This window comes from Balearica regulorum, chromosome 10, assembly GCF_011004875.1.
Source record: "Balearica regulorum gibbericeps isolate bBalReg1 chromosome 10, bBalReg1.pri, whole genome shotgun sequence".
Classification (NCBI taxonomy): domain Eukaryota; kingdom Metazoa; phylum Chordata; class Aves; order Gruiformes; family Gruidae; genus Balearica; species Balearica regulorum.
Window position 1 is genome coordinate 5,121,605 of NC_046193.1, and position 26,048 is coordinate 5,147,652.

Genomic DNA, 26,048 nt, shown 5'->3' on the forward strand with positions numbered 1-26,048 from the left:
CTGTGCTCTGTTCACCACGCAGGTCAAGCTGTGTTGGAATTGATGTGTAAACCCATGGTTACATGCTCCAGCAAAAGGACACGCTTTTGTTTGGGTGGGGAGGGGTGTCTTTAAATGCTTAATCAAATAGGCTGAATTGTCTAGGAATACATTTACCCCTTTAAGGCAGAGCTTTCCAGCCTGACTTCTTTCCAGCATGATTTTGCATTGGGATTGGTCTTTAGTGTTTTGATATTGTGCTTCAAATCTGTGAGTAAGGAACTGGGCCTTTCCTCATTGTTCTCCCGGCTTCCTTATGACCATTGCTAATTGTAAATTACCCCTGGGGGAAATGCACAGGAAGGTCCAGGGGTGGATTAATGCATTGTTCTAACATGTTTAATCTTTATATTGTTTAACAGCATTATGAGATGAGATGACCTTTGAGGAAGAGGGTGGCCATATAACAAAGTATTGAGAAATATGTCCAGGCACTAGAGCAGCATTTTGGGGGAGAACGGAAATCCCTGCGCTGGGAGCAAAGGGAGTCTTTGAAGCAGCTGTTGTTCAAACCCAACGTCCAGGCAGCAGACCGTGATGAATCAGGAGGGGAACAGAGCTCCCTGCCGTGTGGACCCTTTCCGAGGGTCCATCTATGAATGTGCTAAATATTTAAATACTCCTAAGTTTTGATAGTTTAAGTATACTTTTCAAATAGAGGATTCAACCTGGTTCATACTTTTTTGGGCACTGGGATAAGTGTTTGATATGCACGACCTTCGTAGCTTACCCCATAGTAAGTCCTTAACAGTCCATGCTTCTCTTTAGCTGTGGAGTGGGAGCGCCGCCAGCAACACCGGAGCGCAGAACTTGTCCTCCCCTGAGCTGTTCTCTCCTGATGCCCCCAGACCCTCACTGTCTGAACTCTAGAAATCCTCTTCTGACCCCTTCATGTCATATAGGAGAGGCTTTCATTTTAAAATTTCCACTTTTTTCCAGTGATCTTGTAATGCTGATCTGCAAAAGTGTCCTCTTCAGAGGGGTGAGGGAAAAGCCGGCGGTTAGAATTGGCTGGGCAGGGAGACGTTAGGGCTTTCAGTGGCAGGTAAAAGGTCCACTGCGCTTCACTGCATCAAAGAAAATTTTCACATGTGTTGAAATCTCCTTAAAGGGTGAAATGCAGAAGCCATTCATATCACCTGCCACCCAAAGCTAGCCCTAGAGCATGTGAAGTCCTAGGCACATCGTGTGTTTTCTCAAGCTGCGACACATTGCTGTTACCCTTCCTGGAGCCGTAATTGGGAGCTTGCCCGTACCGACTGTTTTGGTGGTGTTCTCAGAGCAGGACTGAGTGTGCTGACAAGTGAAGCAAATGCTGTGTTTAAAAGATAAGCACTTTGAGAGTCCTAACTTGGAAGTGAATTGGAGTTCAGAATTGAGGCAATGAGATGTAGAGGGCTGGCGTAGTCTGAAAGGCAATTTCTGTGTATATTTGCAAAAAGGATGTCGGTGGGGGGAGATGAGTTGTAGAAAGATACTGAGACTTGCTTAAAAAGAGTATGGCTGGCATCCAGGGAATTTAGAAATCGTAGGAGGAAAACTGGAGGTGTCTCAGCAGGCTAGATTGGGTGTCTGCGGAAATAAGGTACTTAAAGGATGCAGACTGGCACCTTCTGCTCAAGGACAAATAACCTGGATAACCAGGCAGAAAGGGAGGCCTGGGGAGGGCTGTCTGGGAGCAAGTAGAAATGGAAACTTGTGTGTCACGGTGCGTGGTCCCATGCAAGTAAGTAATGGGGTTTTTATGAAAGGAGTTTGAAAAAGAGGCACTGAGCACTATCTGAGATAAAATAATCCTTGCCTAGCATCTTGATCTGTTATATTTAGCTACTACATCTTTAGGACTCTAAGTTATCCTCCTAATGCCTCAGTTCTGTGTTTGTGCCAATTTTGTTTAACATGCCCATCAGTGATGTGCCTGAAATTATGTTCTGTTAACTCAGGATTGATGATGACATCTTTGGGCTCTTTGTCTCGGGCCTCTTCTGACCTCGAAGACCATGAGCCCTGAGCATGCCATGCTGGTTGGCATCAGACTGCTGTTGAAATGGATGTCTTACTGCTAAGTGGTTCAAAGTCATGCCATATGCTCTTGAGCTCCAGGCATCGCTGATGCTCAAGAACCAAACATCCTCCTTTCCAGGTGACCACCAACTATTGTGCAAGATTCATCTCAGTCTTGATAGAAACCTGTAATAATAATAATACACAGCAAGGTGGTTTGGATCCACCACTTGTCAGACCATCCTTTTCCCCTGTATTTCTTGAATCTTCTGCCTTGGCTGTCAAGCTGCTCAGCAGTAGAGTACTGGACACTGGTAGATCAGGCCAATAAAAAGAAGTCCCTGAGCTGCAAATGGTTAGGGAGCTGGAGAAGGGGGCTGAGAGGCTTGGGCAAAGTCCCACTACATTAGGAATTTGCTTGTAGTTATTACTGTTCCTGTAGGAAATGCTAGATTGCTGCAGTACCCTGCAGCAGGCTGAATTGCTCTCGTTTCTTCATCTCTTCATGTCACACTCTGTTTTCTAAATGTTTAATTACAGATGGATTGTGGTTTGTGGGTTCACAGCTTTTCTCATCTGCTTTTTGTCAAAGGTAAGCAGATGTACTGCCTGTTGCTCTGTAGAGTTGAGTCCCTTGTACAGCAGCTGCCAAGCAGCTCGGAGATAAAAACTTCAGCATATGGAAAAAAAGGGATGAGAAGCCAGTTTCTGTGGCTGAGATGATCTTGTTTTGAAATATATCCAGCTGGTCTCATATCTTCCCAGGTGTTTTGGTGTTGGCCCTCTGCTCCGTCCCTGGAAGCTGCTGCCTCCTGAATCCCACGAGCAGGTGGGGATGTGTGGGTTAGAGGGACCTTTGGTGTTTGACCCCGTCTGCCTGCCTTATCTGAAGATGAATGCCTTAAGGGAGAGAGCCTTGTGCTCTCCCTGCCAGCTTCCCTCCAGCTTCTGTATGGAGATGAGAACCGTGCCAGTGAAATAAGATGCGATTACGTCGTTTACGTTGTGTTGAGGTTGGGGTTGTTAAATTTGCATTTATAATCTGTACTTAAACAGGAGAAAAACCTGAAAGCAGTCTGATTTGCAGTTACAATTAGGTAACTCAACTTCTGCTGTCAGCCACTTGTCTCCCTGTGCTGTGCCGTCCAGTGCGTTTGGAGGCCAGGACTGGAAAATACCCTGGGGATGGTGAGAGCTCGGTGTTCTAGAAGTGCTGCTGGGACCACGGGCTCCCTCTGCATTCCCAGGCCACCTCCTGGGGTACTGTCTGAGCCTCCCCGAGGCAATAAACACTAGTCATTAATCAGTTTAAATAATTTTTAAGTGATGGATGTATAATGGTTTTTGAATAACCACCCTAATTATTGTAAATATGCATGAGGGCTGAATTAACATTATGTAAATGAGGTTAATTCTGGTATTTTAATGTGACTGCTTTTCTGTGCTGCCCATAAGCATTCTTCTGTCATGATCTTTGTATGCAACGTTATATCTGTTTGATATTTTCAGTTCATTTTTAACAGGTGGAACCATGTCAGTCTTCCAACTTGGTTATTCCTCAGCAAGAAGGGTACCTGAACCTTTCAGTTCATGGCTCAGATATTTTCCATTTAATCAAACTATGAACAATGTAAGGAAACAATTAGCTGAAGTGGTGTTTGGTTTTCTGCACAGCCAGCTGCTGGAGGAGATCTGACTATGGGTTGCTTGTGGTGCAGGCATCTCCTGGGCTCCCTTGGTTGTAGCCAAGGAGAAAACTTTGGCTTATTAATCCTTGTGGATTTGGGGGGCTCTAGAGCTGAGCCTTGGTTCTGTTCCAAAAATGACCCGCGCTGCTCCAGGTGTGTGATCTGTAAAGCTGAGACTGACAATTCCTATTGCACTGAGCCAGGTACCCGTGGCCTTTCTTGTGACAAGGGACGGCTGCGTGCGGTTACCATCCCCCCAGCAGAGCCGGAGCACACTCCAGCTTCTTCCACATCTGTCCACAGCAGCACTGGTTGCTACCTCCACGTCTCCGTGCTGTTTGGCAGCGCCTGCGGTAGCTGCTGAAGCATGAGCTGTGGGGTGGAATACTTGGAGAGCTGTCAGCTCATTGTTAAGAGGCTCCGAAGTGTGATTTTACTGAAGTTTTTAATGTTTGGCCGAATTCAGTTAAAGCAGAAGCCTGGTTTGATTTGAGGGAGTGTGCCGTGCTTTGAAAGCTCTCCACGTTTCGCATTTTCTAGGTCACTCTTGGATGCTCTAATTTTTTTTCAGAGAAACAGTTAGCAAAAACTTTGACATTGATGATTTGTATTCTTCTGTCATCTCGGTCTTGGAGAGCATAGAGATACTTTTTTGGCAAGTTCTCTCCCTCCTCAACCCCCAGTCATCATCATTAGAAGGCTGTCAGCAAGCATGACAAATAACCAGCATGCCAACTGTAAATGCTAATCGACAGATAAGCAGCTGAAGTGGGCAACCGGTGCCGTGCCTGACCTGCAGCAGTCTGTCTCCCGGCCCTCTCGGTAGCTGCGTTGCTTTCCTGGGCAGCGTGATCAAAGTGATCTGTGCTCGTGTACCTGCACGACTCGGGAGCGCACGCAGCTTCTCCTGCCCGTGCAAGTCAGCTGTGTTCTGTTCGGAGCAGGAGGTGAGTTCTTTCCTTGCTAAAGTAGTAGGATTGCAAGGACGTTAAACCAACTGATGAGTTAAAACCAACCTCATGAGTGAGCGTTAGGTGTGCTAGGAGTGTGGTCTGGTTTTTTTCTTACTGTTAGACTTACCTTTACCATTTAGATCTTACTGATATTCTTCTAATGCTTCTGATTTAACTGCTTTTGGTGACAAAGAGCTTGGAAGCTGCTCTGGTAAAACCAGAGTTTCATTTCCAAAGCCTTGTGCCCAGCCTTTGGTCCCCAAAGTGCTTTTGGAAGGATTTCATCACCTGTGGGTATTGACTAAGGGATTTTCCCTTTTTCTTTCCATCTCTTAAAGTAACCTGGTCTTGTGGGTTTTGTCACTGCGAAGTGAAGGGCTTCGAGACATTGCTACTGGCTGTGCGTGCTTTCTGCAAACAGGCTTTACGGTTTCGTGGCATCGCTCTGTAGAACCTCACGATGGGATTGCTCAGGTGATTGGTGTACTGATATTTACACACTAGGCCATCGGCTGTTATTGCAGATGATGCAGATTTTATAGCTGCTTTAGCTGAAATGGCTTGTGCTGAATTGTATCACTTGGACTAGAATCCAATATTGCATCTCCAACAGACCTCTAAGCAAAAAAACCCATGTATAACGGTGTTTGAAAGATATCGAACCGTAGCATAAAACATTGTTCCCAGCAGTAAAGTCCTGATGCTCTGTTTTGATGGATTTGGCAATTCAGGAAAAAAACCCCAGTAGAATCTGCTTGTGCCCTTGGAAATCTAGGCATTTCCATGGCTGAGAATTTGATGTTCTAGTACTGCAGAGCTGTGCTGCCTTTTAAACCCTTCACTGGTGAGTCAACTCTGTGTTTACTGCTAGTTTTGAGGGGGAGGTTCCTGACTGGGAGGACCAGAGAGACATTTCTGTAGCATACGGATATAGAAAGGAAAGGCCAAGCTGCTCAGAAGTACAGGATGTTGAAAATCCACAGGGAGAATTAACGGGCAGAGCACAGGTGAGTTGGTGAGAGAGGTCCAAGATAAAATGCGTGAATATGGATGAGGCTGTTACATCTGGAATACCTTGGGCTTACCTTTTGTTTTGGGGTTGTTTTTTTTTTCCTCATGAGCACTGTTCTGTGAAATTCTCAGAAAATCTTTTGTGCTTTCACAAAGATCTGCTGAGTTGGAAGTGGTGAACTGAAAACTAGAGTGTTATCCAAAACATTTTGCAGAGAAAAGGAGGAAGATATAGATGAAAAGGACTAAGCAGTGACAGGGACTAGAGGAAATAAAGGTTCTGAAAATATTTGGGATGGAATCTAGTAACAAAATGGGGGAATGAGGAGTTTAAAGTGACTGAATCCTGACAATGTGTGTCCTAAATGAAGGACTCATTTTGGTGTGTTAAATGATGATTGCAACCTTGAAAATTACTTTATCAAGAAGAAATCAGTAAGAGAGAGCTTGTTGGAAAAGTAAGCAGGCAATCAGCAGGGTGTTCAGGAAATTAGGGAGTAATTATGCAAGTGACACTTTCTGCAGTCTCCGAGAACTGAATTTGCAGTAGAGACCAGCACCGCATGCACTTAAAAACCATTTTCCATAAACCCAAAAATAATCTTAAGGCTTTCTGGCCAGTTTTATCCCCAGTGGCTGGTAGAAGGATGAAGCTGTATGATGCGTTGCCCTACCAGAGGAGGTGTCCTCAAATCTAGTTGTCCTTGTTTCCTGAGCTCATAGGCAGGGCTGCAACTGCCTGCTTGAGGGGCTGCTGTTTCCGAGGACTTCCCTGGGCTGATGGAGCGGCCACAGCTCTGCTCGTGAGGATGTGCACCCTGCCTCCTCTCCTTGCCTGCGCGCGGTGGGTCCTGGGGCAGACACTGGCGTTTCTAGCCTGCTCTCCTGGCACTGCCTGTCTCTTCAGTGTGTGGTGTGATTTGATGGGTCTCCTGTCCGCGAGACGGAGCATCTCCATCTCAGAGGGACCAACAGTCCCAGTGGGACAGCCTTGATTTCCACTTTCTTGTCTTTCTCACTTGTGTTTCCTCACACGTCTTAAAGAAGGTGCAAACCTTCTCCTAGACATGTAAAGTAGGCAGTACTCCACTCCGTGAACAGACCCCGAGGAGATTCCTTGCATCTGAGGTTGCGGCACTGTGCTCTGGCTGCACGCGCCAGCCCTCACGGCGAGGTCTGGGAACGGCTCAGCTTTCTGTAAGGCAAAGGCAAATCCACGCTGGAAAGCAGTGCTTGAACAGCTGGGTGGCAGAAAGCAAACCAGAGAGGACAACGCTATAGACCTGGTAGGAAAGGACAGCCTTGGTCCATAAAAAGCAGGCTGCCGAGAGGGGAGGTGGTGGGACTCCAACTTTCTCTGCTGCGTTTCTTCGTAGGGGTTAAAGGATTGTTGTTGTATCGCCGCTGAGTGATTCCTTCCCATGAACTCTTCCCTCCTACTTACGTACTCCCTAGCATCTCCCTCGCATTCTGCGCAGCAATTTATGCATGGGTGTATCGTGACTTCTGAATAATAATAATAATAATAATTCTGGGAACTTGTTTTCTCGTGTTTGCTCTGGGGGCTCTGGTGTGACCAGGCTACTGGGTCAGAGTACCTGGGAAGCTTCTGACTCACCAAAGGTCCCCAAAATAGCTTGGGGCTGTTCACAGTTCTGTCACATCTGTCCATACCACCCAGCAATGGGCCAGAAGAGCGACTGCTCTCCTGGGACTTGGGAGACCTGGGCCTGAGTCTTGTTGTTGTCACCGAGTCTCATATTGTGGTATTGGGAAATACAGGCTGCGTGGTCAGGCTGTGCCTCCGGTGGCATGAGATGTCTCATGGCTCCATGCATTTGCGGCTCGGCCCACATCCTGTGTGCCCAGGCATGGTCTGTGGTCCGGGGCAGGTAAGAGCCACCAGGAATCCTTGCTGCTCACTGCTTTTATGGGCTGCTCCGGGCAAGAGTTGGGGGTCTTGCACGTACAAGTTCATTTCACCCTTAAATCATCTGCATTTCAGCAAAGCTCGTGGATTTGTTGTGCTCCTGACATCTCTCCAAGGGATCTCACGTGGAGCTGAGAGCAGTGCCTCTTGGTAGGCAGTGGAGCTCCTCTGCTGCTGCTGCACAGGTGCTCAAGGCCAGCCGCACCGAGCACTAGCTGCAGAGCAGCGACCCTGCTGGCTGCAGAGCCAGTGGCCTTGCCACGACCTGGCACACTTCTCTGAAGGAAAGCCAGGGTTTCATGAGTGACGTGAACGCTAAGCCAAGTATGAAAATTCTCTCACCTCGGTGATGTTTTTCCTTGTGTTCCTCCTCAAGTAGCTGCCTTGAGCCCAGCCTGGTGGTGGCTGGTGTGAAGGAGGCTGTCCAGCTGCCCCATTCCAGCTTGGGGACAAAAGCAGGTCAAAGCAGTTTCCCTCTCGTGCTCTGGTTGCTCTGTCTCTGCTCTTCCTGGGAGGTGGCAAAGCCTCTTCTGCCTAGTTCCTCTGGAACTAACACGCAGCTTTGTAGCCCCGTGCTAGAGCAGGGCACAGGCAGTTTCCCTTCCACTTCCATGGCAAAGCTCCAGCTAACTGAACCGGGAGACTTTCTCCCCCTTTCACCCTGTTTCCCTTGCGAAACCTTTAGGAACCAGAGCTTTAACCCCTTTCTTTGCCTCTGAATAATCTGCGTGTGCTGGGCACATTCGTCACTTACCCCCTTGTCTCAACAGGGAACTCTTTCGATCGGTGGCAAAGAAGTGACCCTTGAGTACACTCCGTGCCCGGAGTTTTGGCGCTGCAAACGTGTAAGTATGCGATCAGAGCGCTGTGTTGTGCTTCCCCTGCTGGCTCTCGTGGCAGTGGCAGCAGAAAGGAGTATGGTATTTGCTCAGTGACTGAAGATCGTTAAGAGTAATACCTGTCCTGAAGCTCTTGCCTCTTCTAAACTTCTGTGGTTTTCCCTGCCTTGGTTTTGGTACCACCTATGAATGCGTGTTGTTTTGGTACAGGTAGTAAATGTTTTATGTACAGAGCAGTTTCGTCCCTGTGCAGCGGTTCCCTTTTAATAAAGGGAAAATAGCGTGTGGACCCTTTCTCTTTAAAAACCAAAATGAGACAGTGATTCTGCCAACTGGAATGGAAGAGACTTTCACTCTGGTTCATGTGTGTAACCACAAGTGTCTTCACTGCCCAGGGAACCAGAGCTTTCACCAGGGTAACGGTGCAAACCACCCCTCTGTCTCACGCAGGAACCTGTGACCTAGATTTGACTGTAGTAAGTGCAGCAGGGAAGGAAGCACAGAAATGAGTCCAAGTCCGGGCAACAGTTAGTGCAGACTGGAACCGACCCATGTCTGGGGAGGCACAGTTACCCGAACGTCAGTTTTGTTCCCGTGCCCTTCCCACAGTTCTCCCAAAACAGGCGCTTTTGGCTGCAGTAGGCCAGGGAGGAGTGCTAGAGCAAAGGGCAGGGTTGTCGCCTGTGTTCCCGCTGACTGCAGACCAAGAGGGTGCATCCAGGTAGGAAGGGATCGGTTCTGGTTAGACTCCCACCTTGACCACACTGGGCTACAAAGACCCTCATCCAGGCTAATTGGATGCACGCCGGTTGCCAGCCGAGCCGTCCCTCGGTGCCTCATCTGTGCTTGCAATACTCCAGAGATCAAGTAGAGACAGCAGTTTCAGGCGGTGGTTTCACAACAGCTCTCGGAGCAATGAGAACTACCTGGAGCGTATGTCCCTACTGTTGCTGTGCACGAGCATGGCCTGAAACAGCTTTCTCGTGCCCCAGAGCCTTTGCGGGGCTTTAGTTAGAGAAAAAAAATATATATGAAAGAGAAGTGATGGATTTACAAAGAGCTTGCAGAGGAAATGAGGAATGCTGTGTTTAGAGAGCTGTGAAGACTCTGCACTTGGCTTTCCCTTGTGGCTCTGGGTGGGATCACCACCCGAGCCTGTGCAGCTCACTCTGCTCTTGGTCGGCTCTCCCTGTGCAGCAAATTACATCAGTATCTACAGTTTAGCTCAGATAAGGACTTTGTCACTGCTCTAGGAGTGAGTTGAGATTAGAGAATACAAAGGTGACTTTGGATCCTTTGAAACAACGGGGTGGCTAGCAGGATGGTGCCTAGCATGGAGCTCTTTGGTCCAGCATCACCTGAGAGGGGGAAGGGTCCTGTCTCAAGGACTAGTGAAGTACCTCCATGGTGTGAACAAATCTGTGCTCAGAGGTTGTGTGAAAATCCTGTTTCCAAGGCAATCCCACTTGTGAGCCATGTGAGCGTTTCCCTTCCATTCCAGCCGAAGCTCCTGCTGCCATTACCCATCCTGTCTCTCAAGCTCTTACCGTAACTTTTCCGTGGCCATTCTGAAAGCCCTGCAGAGTCTGGCCTTTCAGAGTAGGTTGTAGCCACTACCTTCAGAACATGACTTCCTCATGCTGTCCATCTTCCATTGCAGTGTAAGGTGTGTACTGTGGGCTACAGATCTTCCTGCTCCTATTGCAAGCTCCCAAGAGATGGTGAGTATATCTGATTCCCCTGTGTTGGGTCAGTTAAAAGTTTCGTCTGCCCTGAAAAGTAAGTTTCTCTTCTGGCTTCCCTGTGGCATCCCTCTTGGTGGACTAGCTGAGCACTGTGTAGGAGAATTATTAATTGTGCTTCATTTAGACCCATTTCCCTGTCCACACTAAACATGTTGCACGCAGATGTGTTGCCACCAGGTTCGATGTTCTTGCGAGGCTTGGTGGAGAGGTGTCTTACTGCCCCAGGCCCTCCCCTCCTATTGCTTTGGCATCATCCTTCATCCACGGAGTTACAGGTTGGGTGTCCTCTAGGACTGTGAGGTAGTACTGCTGGCCGTAGGTGAGATGGCTTCCCCTCAACCCACCTTCCTGGGGAGATGCAGCTGGGTATTTTTAGTGATACTCTTTCGAGGCTTTCAGATAAGCAGTGAATCCAGGAGTTGGAATTGCTGAACTCACCTTGCTGACTGTGAGAAGTGCCCGGAGGGGAGTTCTGCTTCTCCAGGAGCTTCTCCTCACCCCACCAACACCTTTGGGGTTTTTTTGGGTGGGAGGGTGTGAGAACTAAAACATGGTCCCTTGAGGAACTGATTTCTTTGGGACGAGCAGGTATTCCAGGCACTCTGTAAGCTTTGACTCTGTTTCTTTGAGCAGACTTACGCTTTGCTTTTCTTACCTGCTGCATACCCCAGGCAGAAGAGCATTAAAATAACTGCTGATGCAGAACTCTGTTTACTGGAGCTCTCTCCCCGTGGTTGTGCTTTCCTTGCACTGTGGCTCCTCCATCAGCATTATGAAGGCAAAATCCACATAGCTGGCCCAACACAACTGTGGATTGTAATAAAACTGCCGAGAAGCAAATTAAAAAGAGCCTTTAGGATGCTGTGAAGACAGATTGTGGTGCATGCTTCTTAGTGACCTGGTTTTATTGATTGTGAGAACGTGTGTATTAAGGTAACCTCTCCATGACTGTCCTTTAATTGCTGGGTGAAACGAAACAACTCTCTAGGCATATGCAGGCGTTACTGCAGCTTTGCATGAGTTCTTGCGTGCTTTGTGACTGATGGTGAAATGGATTTTAATATGCCTCTCTTACAGGGAGCAGAGCGGGCCCAGAGTCCAGAGGTGGTTCTGAGGGAGAGGATGCATCAGCTGAGCAAGAATTCCGTAAGAGAATTGTTTTCCCCATCTCTGGGCTTGTGCTCATGTCTGTGTGATTTGCATGGGCAGTTTTCACAGCTGCACGTGCAGACTGGTTTCAGATGCAAATTTTACGTGAGGTTCTGCTCATGAAGTGCAGCCAAAACTCTGCACGCTGCAAACTGTGGACAGATTAGTACGGGCCTGTTCAACGTGAGCTGTGCTGACAGCCGAGCAAGTCAGCGTGCAGCTTTCCCAACATTTACATGCAAAAACCAGTCCTGTGTTCTGCCATGCTGCCCACTGCCCAAACAGAACGAGAGCAGGCAGGTGCTCTGGGGGATGTTAAAGAGCGAAGCTTTGCTGTGCCAAGTCTCGCACTCACGTTTCTTTCTCCTCATGGGAAGAGGTTTCAGCAGCAGGTACGGGGCTGGTGATGTCTGGCTTTGCAGCCCCACAGCTTTGACTTCCCTTTCCAACAGCTTTAGAAGCTCAGGTAGGGATCTCTCTTGAAGTGAAGCCAGATGCTTCAGAGGACTTCAAGCACAGAAACTTGATGGGATTTATCTTCACTGAATTGCATAGCTAGGCTGGGGGGCAGGGTGTTTCCACATAATATCTGCCTCATCTGTGGTAAGTTGGCACCTGATAAAGTCAGTGATTGTATTATGATGCATTTCACGGTGATGACAGGGTCTGAACCCAGTTTTCCCCGAGCATAGAGGTAGGGTGACAGTTCCTAGTTGATACGGCTCAGCTGTGGGTGGTCAAGAATACATCAGTAAGGATATCACTGCTGTGTAGGTTGTCCTGGATGTGGGAGGAACATATCCAAACTCATCCCTCATTCAGTTTGCCCAGGCAAGAGCCAATCCCAAAAGGAGGCCAGAAAGGATCTTTTCTCTGACAGGAGAGGTCAGGTAAAGGAGACCAACATGAAACATGGCAATGGAAGGATGAGCAGTACCTAGCTTGTCCTTTACACACCTTACGTCTGCAGAGTGTTAAGACATGGAAGGTGAAAAGGGCAGAACAGGTTAACCATTTCTAAGGGATGCTGCTGCAGTGGCCAGAAAATAGCAGAAGAAAAATACGTGCTGAAACACTGTATGTGGAACCAGTCCATTTCTCCCCTCTAATAGCAGAGACAAAGCTTGAAAAACCTGAGCAAGAGCTGTCAGGACAACCAGGGTCTCCAAAGCAGCCTCCCCAGCCCTCGGTTCCTGCCCCACAGCAGGAGTGTCAGCCTCAGGAACAGGAGCCAAGGAAGAGAGATGAAGGGAGAGAGCGGCGGCCCTCACAGGAGAAGAGAAGGGACACGGACCGGCACCAGGAGCTGCCTTCTCAGAGAGAAGCAGAGGAAGCCACACCACAGGATGGTGGAGGAAGCAGAAGTGAGTGGCACGGGACCCAGTTTTGGATTCCTCTTGCTTGCACTTCACGAGGCTATCTGCAGAAAGGGCAGCATTTCACTAAAACCTCTGGAGGCTGTTTCCATGTTGTGCAAATCCGTGGCATCGAGTAATGGTGGGCTGTCCAGTCCCAAAGGTGCTGGCAAATTGCTTTTAGGAAAATTAATTCAGCGCATCCTGGCTTCAGGACGCTGCAGTGAACTTAGCACAGCAGCAAAAGTCTGTTTGGCCAGAAGTTACCCTGGGCTGAGCTCCTCTGAGGACGGGCCTACTTTCTGCTCTGTTTTCTGGGAAGGAATGGTTAGCAGTGGGAGGCGGTACTCTGAGCATCTTGCAAAATGGAGAGAAAAAAAGCAATGGCTTCTGTCCTGCAACCAGCCATGCTGTTGCTTTGAGTGGATTTAGTTTTACCTGTGCTGTGACAATAAACTTAAATCTGAATTGTCTTTTTTTACTACTTTTTTCTGGCCACCTCCCTCACAGCAATTATGCTGAAGCGTATTACTCGATTCACCCCACCGGAGGTGATCGTGGGGCTCCTGGCCCCATACGTGCGTCTCTCCACATCCAGCGTGCGCATCATGAAGAACAAGGCTGGCCGGATGGGGCAGACCTATGGCTTCATTGAACTGGATTCACATGCTGTAAGTAGTTTCTCGCTTTCACATGCTCCCCCTGTTGGCATCTATAGTCTGTAGAAGTAGAGAAACCACAGAAATATTGGAAATAGCTGTACTTGTGAGGCAGCTGTCCTGGAATAAGTCCTCTCTTCTGCTTGTCTGGCTAGATACAGGGAATATCTGATACAGCTGTTGCTCTTTGGCTTTAGGAGCTGAAGATTGTCTGTTGTCACAAGCTGTGATGCTGAGTTTCTTGCCTCAATACGTTTCTTTGTAGACCATCCTAAACATGAACACCTCTCACACAGCTATTTGGTTTGCAGGGAACTTGAATTCAATGTTTCCTGTCTGCAGAGGGCAAGAACTCTAATTAACAGACAGTCCCATGTTGGAGGGTTCGCGTTTTCTGGTTCTGGGTGACTCCCAGACTCCGTAGCTGTGCTTTGGCATTGGTCCAGAGGGTGTTCACCAAAACTCTTTGGAGCAACAGCAGTCAATGTGCCACATTGTCTAGCAGCCCTCGGAGAATATAGTCCCCAGCTGGCTGCTGGAAACGGTCACAGGACAAACAGAGCACCTAGTGACACGTTTATCCTTTTTGTTGCATCCTAAATACCTTTCACAAATATTTATACAAAAGCGTTGTGTTTCCTGTCCTGCTACGGTCATCGTGTAAGCACAGAGCCTTCCTTTCAGGCAGACTGGATTTGGGAAACAGGCTTATGTTTCATCTCATGGATGTGAAATTCTCCTTTCCTTTTACAGGAGGCCCTGAGGTTGTTAAAGATACTGCAGAATCTGGATCCCCCTATCTGTATTGATGGACGTACGGTGGAAGTGAATCTTGCTACAGGGAGGAGAAGGTACGGACAGATGAGGCAGCAGGGTTGTCCTTTCTGTGATGTGCTGTGAGGCTTGAGCTGTGTTGTCAGACCAGGTGCTTAAAGTTTGGCATGTGAATTAGCACAGGTGTTCCTACAACCTAAAAATAAGTTGGAGAGGTGAAAGCATCGGAGCTAGAAGTAGCTTCAGTGATTGAGCAGTATGGGATTAATCATCATACTGCATAGCCTCTTGTTGTTGTGTGGCCATCAAATCCCATTGTGAGGGAATTAATGGCTTCAGCTTTTTAAAAAGCAATTGGAGAGATTCATCTTTGTGGACCCCACAGAGAGTGTGGGCATAACTCTTGTGGAGACAGTGATCTGCAAAGTCTCTCTGTCTCCTGGGATGGACACAATCCAACATGTGGCCAGCAAAGATGATCTTTCTGCCTTTATTGGTCCTGCTGATCATTTTGAGTGTACTGAGGTTAACGTGAAGCCAGATTGACATTAACCGCAACGTTTATCTCAACAGGAACGACTATGGGGAGCACGGTGACAATTCCTACTACGGCCCGGTAGGTCTGCACAGCTTCTCTGCAGGTAGCCAGAAAAGGAGGGGGCACTGGGGGTGATAGGCCTGACTTTGGCTTTTTCCCTTTGGGCTGCTGAAAGTTTGACGTGTGTGAAGATGGGATGAGAACGCTCAAGTTTGCTCTTCACGGCTGCTGTGCCCCTAGCTCTGCGTTTATAACGTGCATAGAAGTGCAAGTCAGAATGCGGATGCTGCTTGAGGGAGTTCTGGGCTGGATTACTCTATACCACGCTTTTACAGAGTGACTTAATTGATGACTGATCTCAGTTCCTGGAGTGAATGTCTCTTCTCTCGTGCTTGTTGCTGGGCTGCAGGGCTCTTCCAGTACTGAATGGGCTGGATTGCCATCAGCACCTCGTTGAAAGGTTCAGGGAAGCTACAGAAGTCTTGTGCCTTGCAACACTGTCCGTTGCTCTGTAGATGAAAAGCTGTGTCTACTTCTGCTCTATTTAGGGTAGCTAAATGAGCTGTTTTCCTGAACTTCAGGCCTGCGAGAGGGAGGAGAAGCAATATGATGTTTGTCAAGGAGTTTCTGATCTGTTTGTGTTGTTCGTTTACTCCAGGGCAGAAGGGGCATGAGAGACAGGAGAGGTGGCGAATCGCAGAGACGCACCAGAGCGCAGTGTAAGTTCAGCTCTGCCTCACTCCTGCTGCGGAGACTTTTCTTCCTTAAAAGGGCACTGACATGTAGAAATCAGCCCCAAAATATTTTTAAAGGCTAAGAGTAGGTTTGTTTGCTACACCCACTTCTGAGTTCCTTTGCCAACTTTGTTTAGTCACATTTTCCTATCTGATGATTTGTTCCTCTCTACTCTTACTGTGCAAAATTACATGCAGATAAAGGAAAGTTGCTCTGTGCTTTTCCTTGTTGTGGTAAACTGATGGGATAAAATCAGTCTGGCAGTTACTAGATGAGATGGAAGAAAATACGCTTCACGCAGCAATGCCAGTAGCTGGAAGAACACTCCTGATTGTTTTACTAACTTGTATGTAGTATCGCTGAGCTCTTGTCTAATAACACTTTGGAAATGAGAAGCATTCCTCACATTATGGGCCTACCCTTAAGGCCTTTGGCTTTTCCTGTAGAAACAGTTTTCTCCTCTTTCTTGTTGGGAGCTTTCATACACCCACGGGCAGAAGGGATGTGGGGAGCGTCATCACTTTAAACAGGAGACTGTAAGAGCACAGATCTTCCTTGTTCACAGAGGTGGGTGGACACAGAGCCTGGTGCTCATCACCCCATTCTTAGGGAAATTACTGAATTTCATATCTTTGTGATCTCAGCACAGCCCCTGTAAGTGTGTTTTGATGTGGAAGTTTTGCCAGAGTCCTAAAACCGAAGAATTGTGAAAACCTGTCTCCCTTCTTACTCCTTAAAGAAAAGAAGATGTAGGTCGAGTGATGTGAGGATACTTACACCTCTCTTGCAAGGAGAGAAGAATTCTTCTTTCCCACTCTTGATCCTTTCACCAGTGTAATATTTGCTCATGATTTTGTCAGAAAATGCAAGTTCTGGCTTTGGAAGTGTTTACTCTTGTGTCTCTGTTCAGCTCCATCAGATGTGTCCACATACATTTATGATCCTGAAACTGGGAATTACTACGATCCCATAGCTGGGACATACTATGACCCCAGGACCCAGGTGAGTGCATGGGAAGGAAGCTTTACACATGCTATGTTCTTAAAAACTGCCCTTCTCTGGAGAGGTTTTGCAGCTTGATCCTGAAGACAGGCTAACATAGGGCAGTACAGAGGTGGCTTTGTTTCACACAGTCCTCTGCCCTGTACAAAAGGGATGCACGTTACAAAATACCAACTTAATGAGAGGCTAGGAACCCATTAGCTGTGTGTTGAACCTGGTACTGTAGCTGCCTCTTTGGCCTCTGAAGCCCTGCCTTTGGAGGGTTTTTGTCTCCTCTTCATTGAGTAGACTTATGGGCAGAGCATCCTTGCTAGATTTTACTGAGACACGTGATATGTGACTCGCTGTATTAAAAGATGGACAGCAGAGCTTTCTGTTTTCATCTGTGTTCTCCTTGCTCCCCAACCCCAGCCAGCAACAGTTACAAGGATGCCAAAAAAGATCCATCAGCAGAGGTTCTCTGGGACCACCATCTTGTTTTCATGATACTGGAGATGTTCTGGGTGAGCAGGGTAGAGCTCTGATCATCTGGCTGTGGTCTTCTGCACCAGCAAAGCTCTGAAGTCTGTACCTCAGCTGTCTGAGGCTCTGCAGTCCCTTCCTACAGTGCTGGTGTCCCCAGCCCAATAAGAACAATAAGCCCAATAAGAAGATTGCAGGGGTTTGGCTAAGTCTGTTCCAAATGCCTCTTTCAGAGAGAAGTCACGATAGACCGAGAAGCCTGCTCGTCACCTACAGAGAGCAGAAGGCGGCGGCATGGAAGCCAAGAACGGACGAATGAAAGGAAGGAGCCACACAGCAGGGACAATAGGGACAAAAAGGAGAAAGGGAAAAATACTTCTGCTAAGGTAAATCCCTCCAGGCATTGGAACAATCAGAGAGATGAGGCCAGGAGGCTGAGGTAAGAGAGGTTAGAAAATAGAGAGTAATTTATAGAGGATTCAAGAAGGGAGGGACAGTGAGAGGAAACAGTGAAATACAAGGGGTCACCAGCAGGCCAGGAACATGGTGGTTGTCTGGCCAGGTGTAAGTTCCTGAAATTCTTCTCTTGTGACATTGTCAGGACTTCTCATCCCTTCTTTATGGTAAAGGATTCAGAAACATCCAGGTAACTGAGAGACACATTTCACTCACACTGCGGAAAGCACCCAGCTATTGTAACCGAGCCAACAGAAACAGAGATGTTTAAACATACCAAACCAGATAATAACGGAGACTCAGCTCTCCCCTAACCGCAGTTGCTGCCCCCTCCAAACATCACAGGCAGGAAGATGAGGCAGGCGGTGCAGATGGGCTGCAAAGGTGACCTGAGATGGAATGCAGATAGGAGGCTGTGACGGACATGCTGTTCATCCCTCCCAGAGTGCAGCCCCAGTCCTGGGGCAGCGCCCTTCAGTGCTGCTCCCTGTGAGCAGATGCTGTCTCGCCAGCGTGGGAAGCTGCTGGCTGGGAGTAGCTGCCCAAAGTGATGTTTGAGCCTAGGTACTAGGAGTAGGATCTTCCACAACAGTGCTGTGATGCTGACTGGGCCTGAGGATTGCCAGGAGAGTTGGTAGAAGTGATTGAGCCCCGAATGCAGAAACTTTGTTTTCCTCCTTGCCTGTTGGTCTCGGTATGCTCTGTGGCATGACCAGCCCTGGGCAGCTGGGACCTCAGGGGTGTAATTGTCCCTCAGGTTGGTACCAATCAGCCCAGGAGTCTCATTGGGTATGGAGGATACCTGCTTTAAAGGGCACTGACCTAGAAGAAACATGGTCTTGTCTGAATGGAGGGTGAAAGCATCTCCAGTAGAAATCCTCCCATCTTTTTTTCCCGGCTGCTTGGTGCCCATGGATGCTCAGAAGTGGCTTCCTGGCTGCTCTGTGCACTCTCTGACCCCTGTGCTGCTGCTGGCCTAATGCCTAGTCTTGGGTTTTTCAGAATGAGCCTGGAGAGGAGAGGTTCTTTGCAGAAGATGTCTTCAAAAAGCCGTTGCCTCCCTCTGTGAAAAAGGACGAGAGTGCAGGCCAGGTAAGATGTTGCGTAACACTTATCTTCTTCAGTCAAGCCTGAGTAGTTAATGAACTGCTAAACTAGAGCATGGCCAGGGCTTCAGACCAGTTCTCTGTAAAGCTTGTAGGTGTGAAGCTTCACCCCAGCCTACTCTTTGTGCTGCTGAGCGTACAAGCGTGCATCGCAGGCTCATTCTGTTGCAATGCTGGGTAACCGCGGTCTCTGGTGTTCTCTGTTCAGCGTAAGGAAGATCCTGAAAACGCCACCAGGCAGGTTGAGCCTGGCCATATATTGTGCCACAGGCACAGCAGAGGAAGCTCTGGTGGTGTCATCCTTTCCCCATCCCACCTATTGTACTTGGCTTGTCTCATCTCTCATAGGCAAGCAGGACTGTAACGCCTCCTGGAGTGGGGGGTTTCTCTGCTCCCATGCTGGCTGGCTGTGGGGGTGGCTCTGTACCTGGTCTCCATGTCCTTTGTGCACACACACAGAGGTGTCCAAATGTGACCTGGCCCTGTCCCAGCTCTCTCACTGGTCTGAGACATGGCTGGGGCCACTGTCAGTGTCACACTCCAGCAGAGAGTGAGAGTGGAGCAGGCTGAGACAGCACAGTGAGCTGCTGCAGCTGTCCCTGAAACCAGGGGCGTAGCTCCAGGAGAGCTATGAGTTCCCCAGAATGGGAATGTCTCCCACCAAAAACACCACCTCATTTCTGCCAACTGCCAGGTTTCCTTGGAGGCCTGTTTAAATGGGTGCTTAGCTGTTGCATGCCATGGCGGTCCTAACACCTCATCTTGATTGTTTCAGAATGAGACCGGAGAGGAGAAGTTCTCTGCAGAAGATGTCTTTAAAAAACCATTACCTCCTTCTGTGAAAAAGGACGAGAGTGCAGCCCCGGTGAGTGGCTCCACAGGATTGGGTTTTGCCTTGTTTGAGCCTGGGTAGAGGACTAGAGAGGCTCACCAAAGCCCGGCTGTGACCGTGGATGGCAGAGGTGCCAACTTCTCATGCCAGAGGAGGGATCATTGGAGATAGAATGGCGAAGGCAGTTTGTTTAATAACCCTGAGCTTGTTCATGGGCTTCTAGCATGGGGAAATTCAATACCTGCATTTAAGCAGGGTCTCCTCACTCAAGCAGTCCTCAGGCAGAAAACTTTTCCAGCTCCCTCCAGACTGAGCAAAGCCAAACCTCGCCGATCACCATTGCTGGAGGAAGTGACTGACAGCAGCTCCCTGCCAAGTAGCCTCTGCTTCGGTCAGCTGCTTGTGCTTCGAGGTGTGGCACCAAAGCACAGCCTGTCTAGAGAACAGAAGGGCATCTACCCTGTGGTGTTGATATCCTGGCCAGCCAGGTTCTTCCCATTCCCTGCCCGTGCTGCTGGGATGCTGCTCTCTGGCTCGAGATTGGTTAGGGAAGCAGACCCCCGCATGGCAGGGCAGGCTTGATGCTACAAATTGTCACACTTTTCTGCCTCTTCCCTCAGCCCAAGGTGGTGAACCCTCTGATAGGGCTTCTGGGAGAGTATGGAGGAGATAGTGACAATGAGGAGGAGGAGGAAGAAGAGGAGCAGTCACAGGCACAGTGGCTGCCGCCTCCCCACCCACCAGCACAACGCGAGGAGCAGCTGCGGAAGGCCAAGGCCAGCGACGACAAGCTGACCGACTGGAACAAGCTGGCCTGCTTGCTGTGCAGGAGGCAGTTTCCCAACAAGGAAGTGCTCATCAAGCACCAGCAGCTCTCCAACCTGCACAAGGTATGGGGGAGCTGGTGGTTGGGGTGCTGCGCACGCGTGCTGCAAGCTGCCTTTGGCTTTGTGTTCTGCAGGGAAGATGGTGATGGTTGGGTGGGAAGAGCTGTGCTGAGTTTGACACAGTAACAGGCAAAGTTCCCATCAAAGCACTGTTTAAAGCATTGTGTGAGCTGCTTGTTCCTGCCTCGGGAGTGCTGTAACATCAAGGTGTGACTTTTTAAGCCGTAGTGAGATAGCTCAGGCTTGGGGAGAGTGGGGTGCTGGCACACGCGAGTGTGATAGCGGTAAGAACTTAGCACATGCCTCCCCATCTTCTGTGCTGCCTTTGAGCTCTTGCTTCTAGGAAGGCCGAACCCTATGCAGGTTAAAATAGGACTGGTTGCCTTCCTCACTGTGGAGTGGAAGGGCTCCTGGCCTCTGTGGGGCTGCAAGAGAAGGTGTTGCATGTGGTGTAATGCAGGTGCAGGAGCATGCTGCTTTACCTGTACTCTTACGGGTGGAGCAAATGACCCCTGCAGCTTGTATCCTCTGCTGACACTGCCTGCTGTTTTCCTCCTTCCAGCAAAACCTGGAGATACATATGAAGATCAAACGATCTGAGCAGGAACTGGCATATTTGGAGAAGAGAGAGCGTGAGGTGGGTCTGCGGTGGTGGGCAGACTTCTCTTTGTGGTCCTGCACTAGGAGGATGTTGGTCCCAGGCAGACCCTCCACTTACCTGGGTGTCAGATGCCTCCCAAAGAGTCTTAAACTGAACCATGGGCACTATCTGCATTTGGACCTGTGACTTCTAAGAGCAGGTCTCCCTCCTTGCAGAAGAGTCTGAGTGTGGTTTTGTTGCCCTGCAAGCCAGTGTTGGGCTCTGGGCTAAGTGGGACCCAGATTTCCATCTAAAATAGATGCAGTGCGTGGGTTACTGCTGCCTGGCCAGGAATGGGAGAGTTGTCACTGTCCGTTGTTGGGAAGGTAGCAGAGCTGCTCCTGGTGCCGTAGCTGGAAGGCTGCAACCACAGGTCAGCCCAACAGATACCATCAGGACAAAATAAGTGGATTGTGCGTCCTAGAAACATCCAGGGTTGGTGGGTTCCCAGGACAGATTTCCTGCCAGCTGGGGATGCAATGAGACCTGGCTGCAAAGCAGTCTCCTGTGCAGTGTTGAATCCTTCGTAGCCCCCGTACTTACTTTGTTCTTTCTGTTATGAAGGGGAGATACAAAGACAAAGGAAATGACCGGAGAGAGAAGTTCCAGCAGATGGATTCACCGGAGAGGAAACGACTCAGATACGATCGGGACACAGAGAGGTAATGGCTGCTCTTGGTTAGGTTTCTTTGGGGCTGCTGATGCTGGGGTGGCACCAAGGCCAGGAATCGGCCGGTGGGGTAGGTCTGCAAGAGCAACAGCCAGGCGGGCTGTGATTCTTGTGGGTAGAGTTCCCCAAAGTGTGAGCCTGTGCTGCTGCAGGACTTCTCAGAGAGGGTGGAAGAGGGCCAGGGCTGTGTAGTGCAGGGGTGGGAATGAGGGTTTACGGGGAAGCAGAGACAAGGTGCGTGGTGCTGGAGGGGTGAGATGTGGGGTTTAGGTGTGCCTGGCCAGGCATGGGGAGCAGAATGCAGCCTGTTCCCATCCCCCTGGCATCTAGCCATTGAAAGAAAGAGCAAAGCTGTGTTTCATCTGTTCCACTGACTCAGAGGAACGCTAGGAGCTGTATCCATCTCGCTCAGAGTAGGTGGAGGAAGAAAGTGCGTGCCATGCGGAACTCTTAAAAGGCCTGCCTGCTGCGAGCTCGCGTGTTCCAGTGGGCTGAGGAACTGCTAGGCATGTGTTGAAGATAGAACTGGTTATGTGGCTGTTTCCTTCTGGTACAGCACCTCAGGAGGAGACCTTTCCTCCATGTCTTGCAGTTTAAAAATCTACATCTTCTCTTCCCTCTGTTTTCCTGGAATAGCTGTGAATAAACTACAGCAGTTTGTGTGCAGTGTCATCAGCAGCCGGGAAGGAGAACTTGCCCGAAGGAAGCTATTTTTGTACTGGGTGGTTTTCAAAACGATGGGGTTTGGTTAATGGTCTTGGATGAGTGATGACCAGGTGGGAGAAAGGGTGTCCGAATCAACACTGCTTCTGTTGAGCTGAACGACCACAGCGCTGGGAGAAGATAAAGATCTACCAGAGCAGCAGGGATTAGACTTCGCTTTCTCGCTACTGCTAAAATTCGGATTAAGAAATACCAGCACGGAACACTCCTGGCTTGCTTGTACCATAAATATTTTGGAGCCTGAGCTCATTTCCTGTGCCCTGGTGTTATTTTCCCCTGAGGTGGGACAAGAAATTATGCGGTCAAAGGTGCCCGAGCCCTGCACACAGAATCCACCGTGTTGGTTCCTTGGGCGGTGTGCTTCTTGCGAGCAACTCTGGTATCCCTCAGGAGAGGCTGGAATGTCAATGAAGTTGCTATTAGTAGAGCTAAAAATCCCTGGCATCTGTTTGAAGCGTTGCAAAACTGGACAATTGATTCTGCCTCTTTTGCAGTGACTATGACCCAAGGATTGATAGTAACAACAAAGGGAACCGAATGTTCCAGTCCACGGGGTGGAAGAAAGGCTTTGGCCACAACCAGCAGGGCACAACATCACCGATGGAGGTGAGTCTTCCCTTCCTGGCAAAACACATCACTGTCCTGCAGCCGGTAACATCTCCCAAGACAGCTGGAGGGAGTTCCCGGCTGGAACAAGAGTCAGGCTGCAAGTCTCGGCCCCCACTCAATGGAATAATCTGTGTGCGCTAATTAACTTTGCAGGCTGGGAGGGGCTGCAAGTATGTTGGCAGTGGAGAAAGGTTAGAATTTATACGGATCTGGAGGGGTTTAGAACAGAGTAACAGTGAGCAGGGAGGGTGTGAGCATCTGATGAATACCTGCCCAAAGCCAGGCTGGGGTTTGAACGGGTCACCAGCTCTGCAGCCACACGAGCTGGGGGAAAATGTGAACCTCCCCCGGGGAGGTGCGAACGTAGCCAAAGCCACGGGGCACGTGGCACTACTTGTCTGCTCTGCTTGTGAGGCTCTCGCTGCCGTTCTGGACTCCGGACTTGGGAAGGGAATGCCACGGTACGTCGTCTGATGAGGAGCAGAGTCCCCATCAGCAGAGGGCTTTAGGGATAGGCAGGGCTGGGTAGATCTTGCCTTCTGGGACAGGCTGGTCTCTCAGTGGACCTTAATTTGCTGGAGAGTGTTCGTCTGGCAAGCAGCCTGGGGCAGGGACTGCTCTCTCTCGCTGAGGGGCACGTGAGCAGCACCATTCCCACGCGGCTGCAGTTTGTCTCCTGGCTGCTGTGGTGTCAGTGCTTCGCCGAGGGGCGGGCAGCTTGCAGCGCAGCTCGCGTTGCGACATTCAGCTTGCAGTCGAGTATATCATTAAAGGCAAATATTTGAGGCTTCGTGACGTGTGTTTGCTTGAGCCCACACACACGAGGCAAGATTCCCTCTCCGGTGCAGACAGCAGGAACCACCCCAGCTGTTGCTCAGTCCTCATGGAGAGTTTCCTGTGGCCATAAAACGGGCTTTGTCGAAGAGCCAGCTCCAGCGGAGAACTCTGGGAGGTCTGACCTCTGATCAGGGCTCCCTGGACCGGATGGGGAGCCGATTGCAAAGCACGGCCCTCGTACAATTCCTATAAAGGCCTCCCAAAAGAGCCCTAGAGATGTGCTTTCTTCCCGCTTCCAAGTCGCGCTGGGCAAAGCCATGTGCCCGCTTCAGCCCCATAGGACTTTGATCTCAGCCTGATTGATCACATCACTGATATTCAGCTAAGTCGGACTTAAAAGCAAAGAGAAACTCTCCGCCTTGGGCCCGCTCTCCCGGGCTAACTCTAGGCAGGTATTACTGAATAATTCAGCCGTTGGCTGCAAAAGCCAGTCGTTAAAAACTGGTTGAAATTCCAAGTGAGCTACCAGAGCCCATGGGAACCCTGTTAGAGGAGAGAACAGCTGAGCTCGTGCAAATGCAGGCTAACTGCAAACAGCTCCCCGGGAGCCCCGCTCTCGTGCTGGCACTTTCCTTTGCTCTGTTTCGATCCTCGCTCGCACCCAGCTGCCTCTCGCCTGCCGGCACTGCCTGCTTTGGCTGCCCGCTCCCAGCATGCCGTATGCTGGCGTCGGTCTCTGTGGTTTGATTCTCACCGCGCGTTTGCTGGCTGCGGTTTGTTGCCCGCAAAGGGCCGATAGTTTCTCCCAAACAGCTTTTGGAGGAACGCGGTGCACTTGCTGTTCCTCCTCTCCCGGATCCACGCGGGAGCAGTCGGCTGTCCTGAAGTGGCCCGGGGGAAGCTTTTTCTTTATAGGCAGCCGGCGAAGAAGAGAAATCACTAACACAAGCTGCGTCTGTTTTCAGGTAGAAAATCGGAAGAAGGGCCCCGGCCTGGGGGCCCAAGGGAAGCCCAGCAAGAGGCAGTCCAACGAGACCTACCGCGATGCCGTCAGGAGAGTCATGTTTGCCCGCTATAAGGAACTTGAGTGAACAGTGGAGAAAACCCCAAGCCTGTCTCTCTCCATCTCCGTCTCTTTCTCTCTGTGTCATGTTCTCTTGGGGGTTTGGTCTTTTTTGTTTGGTTTTTTGTTTTTGGGTTTTTTTTTTTTAATTGTTACAGGTTTTGCTGCTAGAATTTTTTTTAATAAAACTGAAAATTTGTCAGTGCTTGTCTCTTGCCTAAAATGGCATGTTTTAAAAGCATGTGATGCTTTGGAAGATTCCCGTTGTGTTTTTGCTCTCTGCTGGTGAGGTCCGTGGGGCTTGTGGCCGTGCCAGTGGGGCTGGGACGGGGTTTGGTCACTGTTCCCTGCCAGCTCAGGGACGGATGCTCCTGGTGCCGTGTACTGGTGGGCCAGGCTGTGCGCTGGGGCAGCCCCAAGGCCCGGCAGGAATTCAGGACTGACCCGTGTGGGATTCATCCTGGCTGTTAGCAAGGACAACTGGGTTTAATTACTAGCAGCAACTTAATGGTTAAAGCTGGTCTAACTAATGCTGAGTATCGTCTGGGCTTCCCAAGCAGGGCAGAGCCCTCCCATAGACCATGGGGTGGGCTGGACCTGGTGGCAGTGGGACCCTCGTGGGACCCTGGCTGCTTGGTGCTCTGCAAGGGACTGCGTTTGCCAGGGGAAAAGCCATTTTGAGCAAGGGCTGCTCGTGCAGCCCGGGGAGGCGCAGAGGCAGCTCTGGGGCAGGGACGTGTAACGGGCGAAGCACAGTGAAAGCGTGTGTGTGTGTGAGCACGGCAGGCTGCGGGTGACAAGGCTGAGCGTGGCTAAGGACGATGGTGGTGGCCGGCAGGAGCAGACGACATGCCAGATGGGTGGGAGGGTGGTGACGGAGCTGCGGTGGCTGGTACCCACCATCACTTTCAAATATCCCAAAGGAGGGAAAACCAGAGACGTGAGGAAACTGAAGACGGCAAGATTTGGAGGTGAAGGGCCACCGTAACAGCTGACAACTTCTAAGGGGAGCAGAAGACCTGTCCACGCTCCGTTTCCTCGTCTCCACCAGAGAGGTGTGGGGGGCTTGCTGGGACCCTGGTCCTCGGTGCTGCACCCAGCAATGGTGGAGGTGGGGATGACCATCGTGGTCCTGGTGAGTACATGGGTGCCAGGGGAGGGAACGTGCGTGCCCAGGGCAAGTCGGGGTTAGAAAGGGTTTGTCGCAGCCCCCTCCTGCCGCGGAGCCCTCCGTGCTGGGGGTAGGGACTCCTCTGCAAACGGGAGAGCAGCTGCTCAAGTTCAGAACTGTGTGGAAGTTTAGATGGAGGAAGGGTCACTCTAACACATGTGTGTTAAAACAAAGACACTCCGGGACCATGTGGCACAACCAGCAGCCAGGAGCAGCTTGTCTGGGTCTGTG

General features: G+C 49.9%; 1 protein-coding gene across 3 annotated transcripts in view; it reads left to right on the forward strand.

Annotated features, from left to right (window-relative positions):
* Window positions 1–24,848, forward strand: part of RBM6 (RNA binding motif protein 6) — a 58,764-nt gene extending 33,916 nt beyond the window's left edge. For all 3 annotated transcript variants that reach the window (XM_075762847.1, XM_075762848.1, XM_075762846.1), the window contains exons 7-23: window positions 8,396–8,470; window positions 10,125–10,185; window positions 11,287–11,355; window positions 12,471–12,722; window positions 13,224–13,384; window positions 14,126–14,223; window positions 14,720–14,762; window positions 15,343–15,403; window positions 16,330–16,421; window positions 17,117–17,269; window positions 18,342–18,431; window positions 19,221–19,310; window positions 19,898–20,167; window positions 20,727–20,801; window positions 21,369–21,466; window positions 22,692–22,803; window positions 24,549–24,848. In XM_075762847.1, the coding sequence (XP_075618962.1) occupies window positions 8,396–8,470; window positions 10,125–10,185; window positions 11,287–11,355; window positions 12,471–12,722; window positions 13,224–13,384; window positions 14,126–14,223; window positions 14,720–14,762; window positions 15,343–15,403; window positions 16,330–16,421; window positions 17,117–17,269; window positions 18,342–18,431; window positions 19,221–19,310; window positions 19,898–20,167; window positions 20,727–20,801; window positions 21,369–21,466; window positions 22,692–22,803; window positions 24,549–24,674 (1,926 nt within the window). In that variant the 3' untranslated portion in view covers window positions 24,675–24,848. The remainder of the gene's footprint in view (window positions 1–8,395; window positions 8,471–10,124; window positions 10,186–11,286; window positions 11,356–12,470; window positions 12,723–13,223; window positions 13,385–14,125; window positions 14,224–14,719; window positions 14,763–15,342; window positions 15,404–16,329; window positions 16,422–17,116; window positions 17,270–18,341; window positions 18,432–19,220; window positions 19,311–19,897; window positions 20,168–20,726; window positions 20,802–21,368; window positions 21,467–22,691; window positions 22,804–24,548) is intronic.
* Window positions 24,849–26,048: the final 1,200 nt, after the last annotated feature.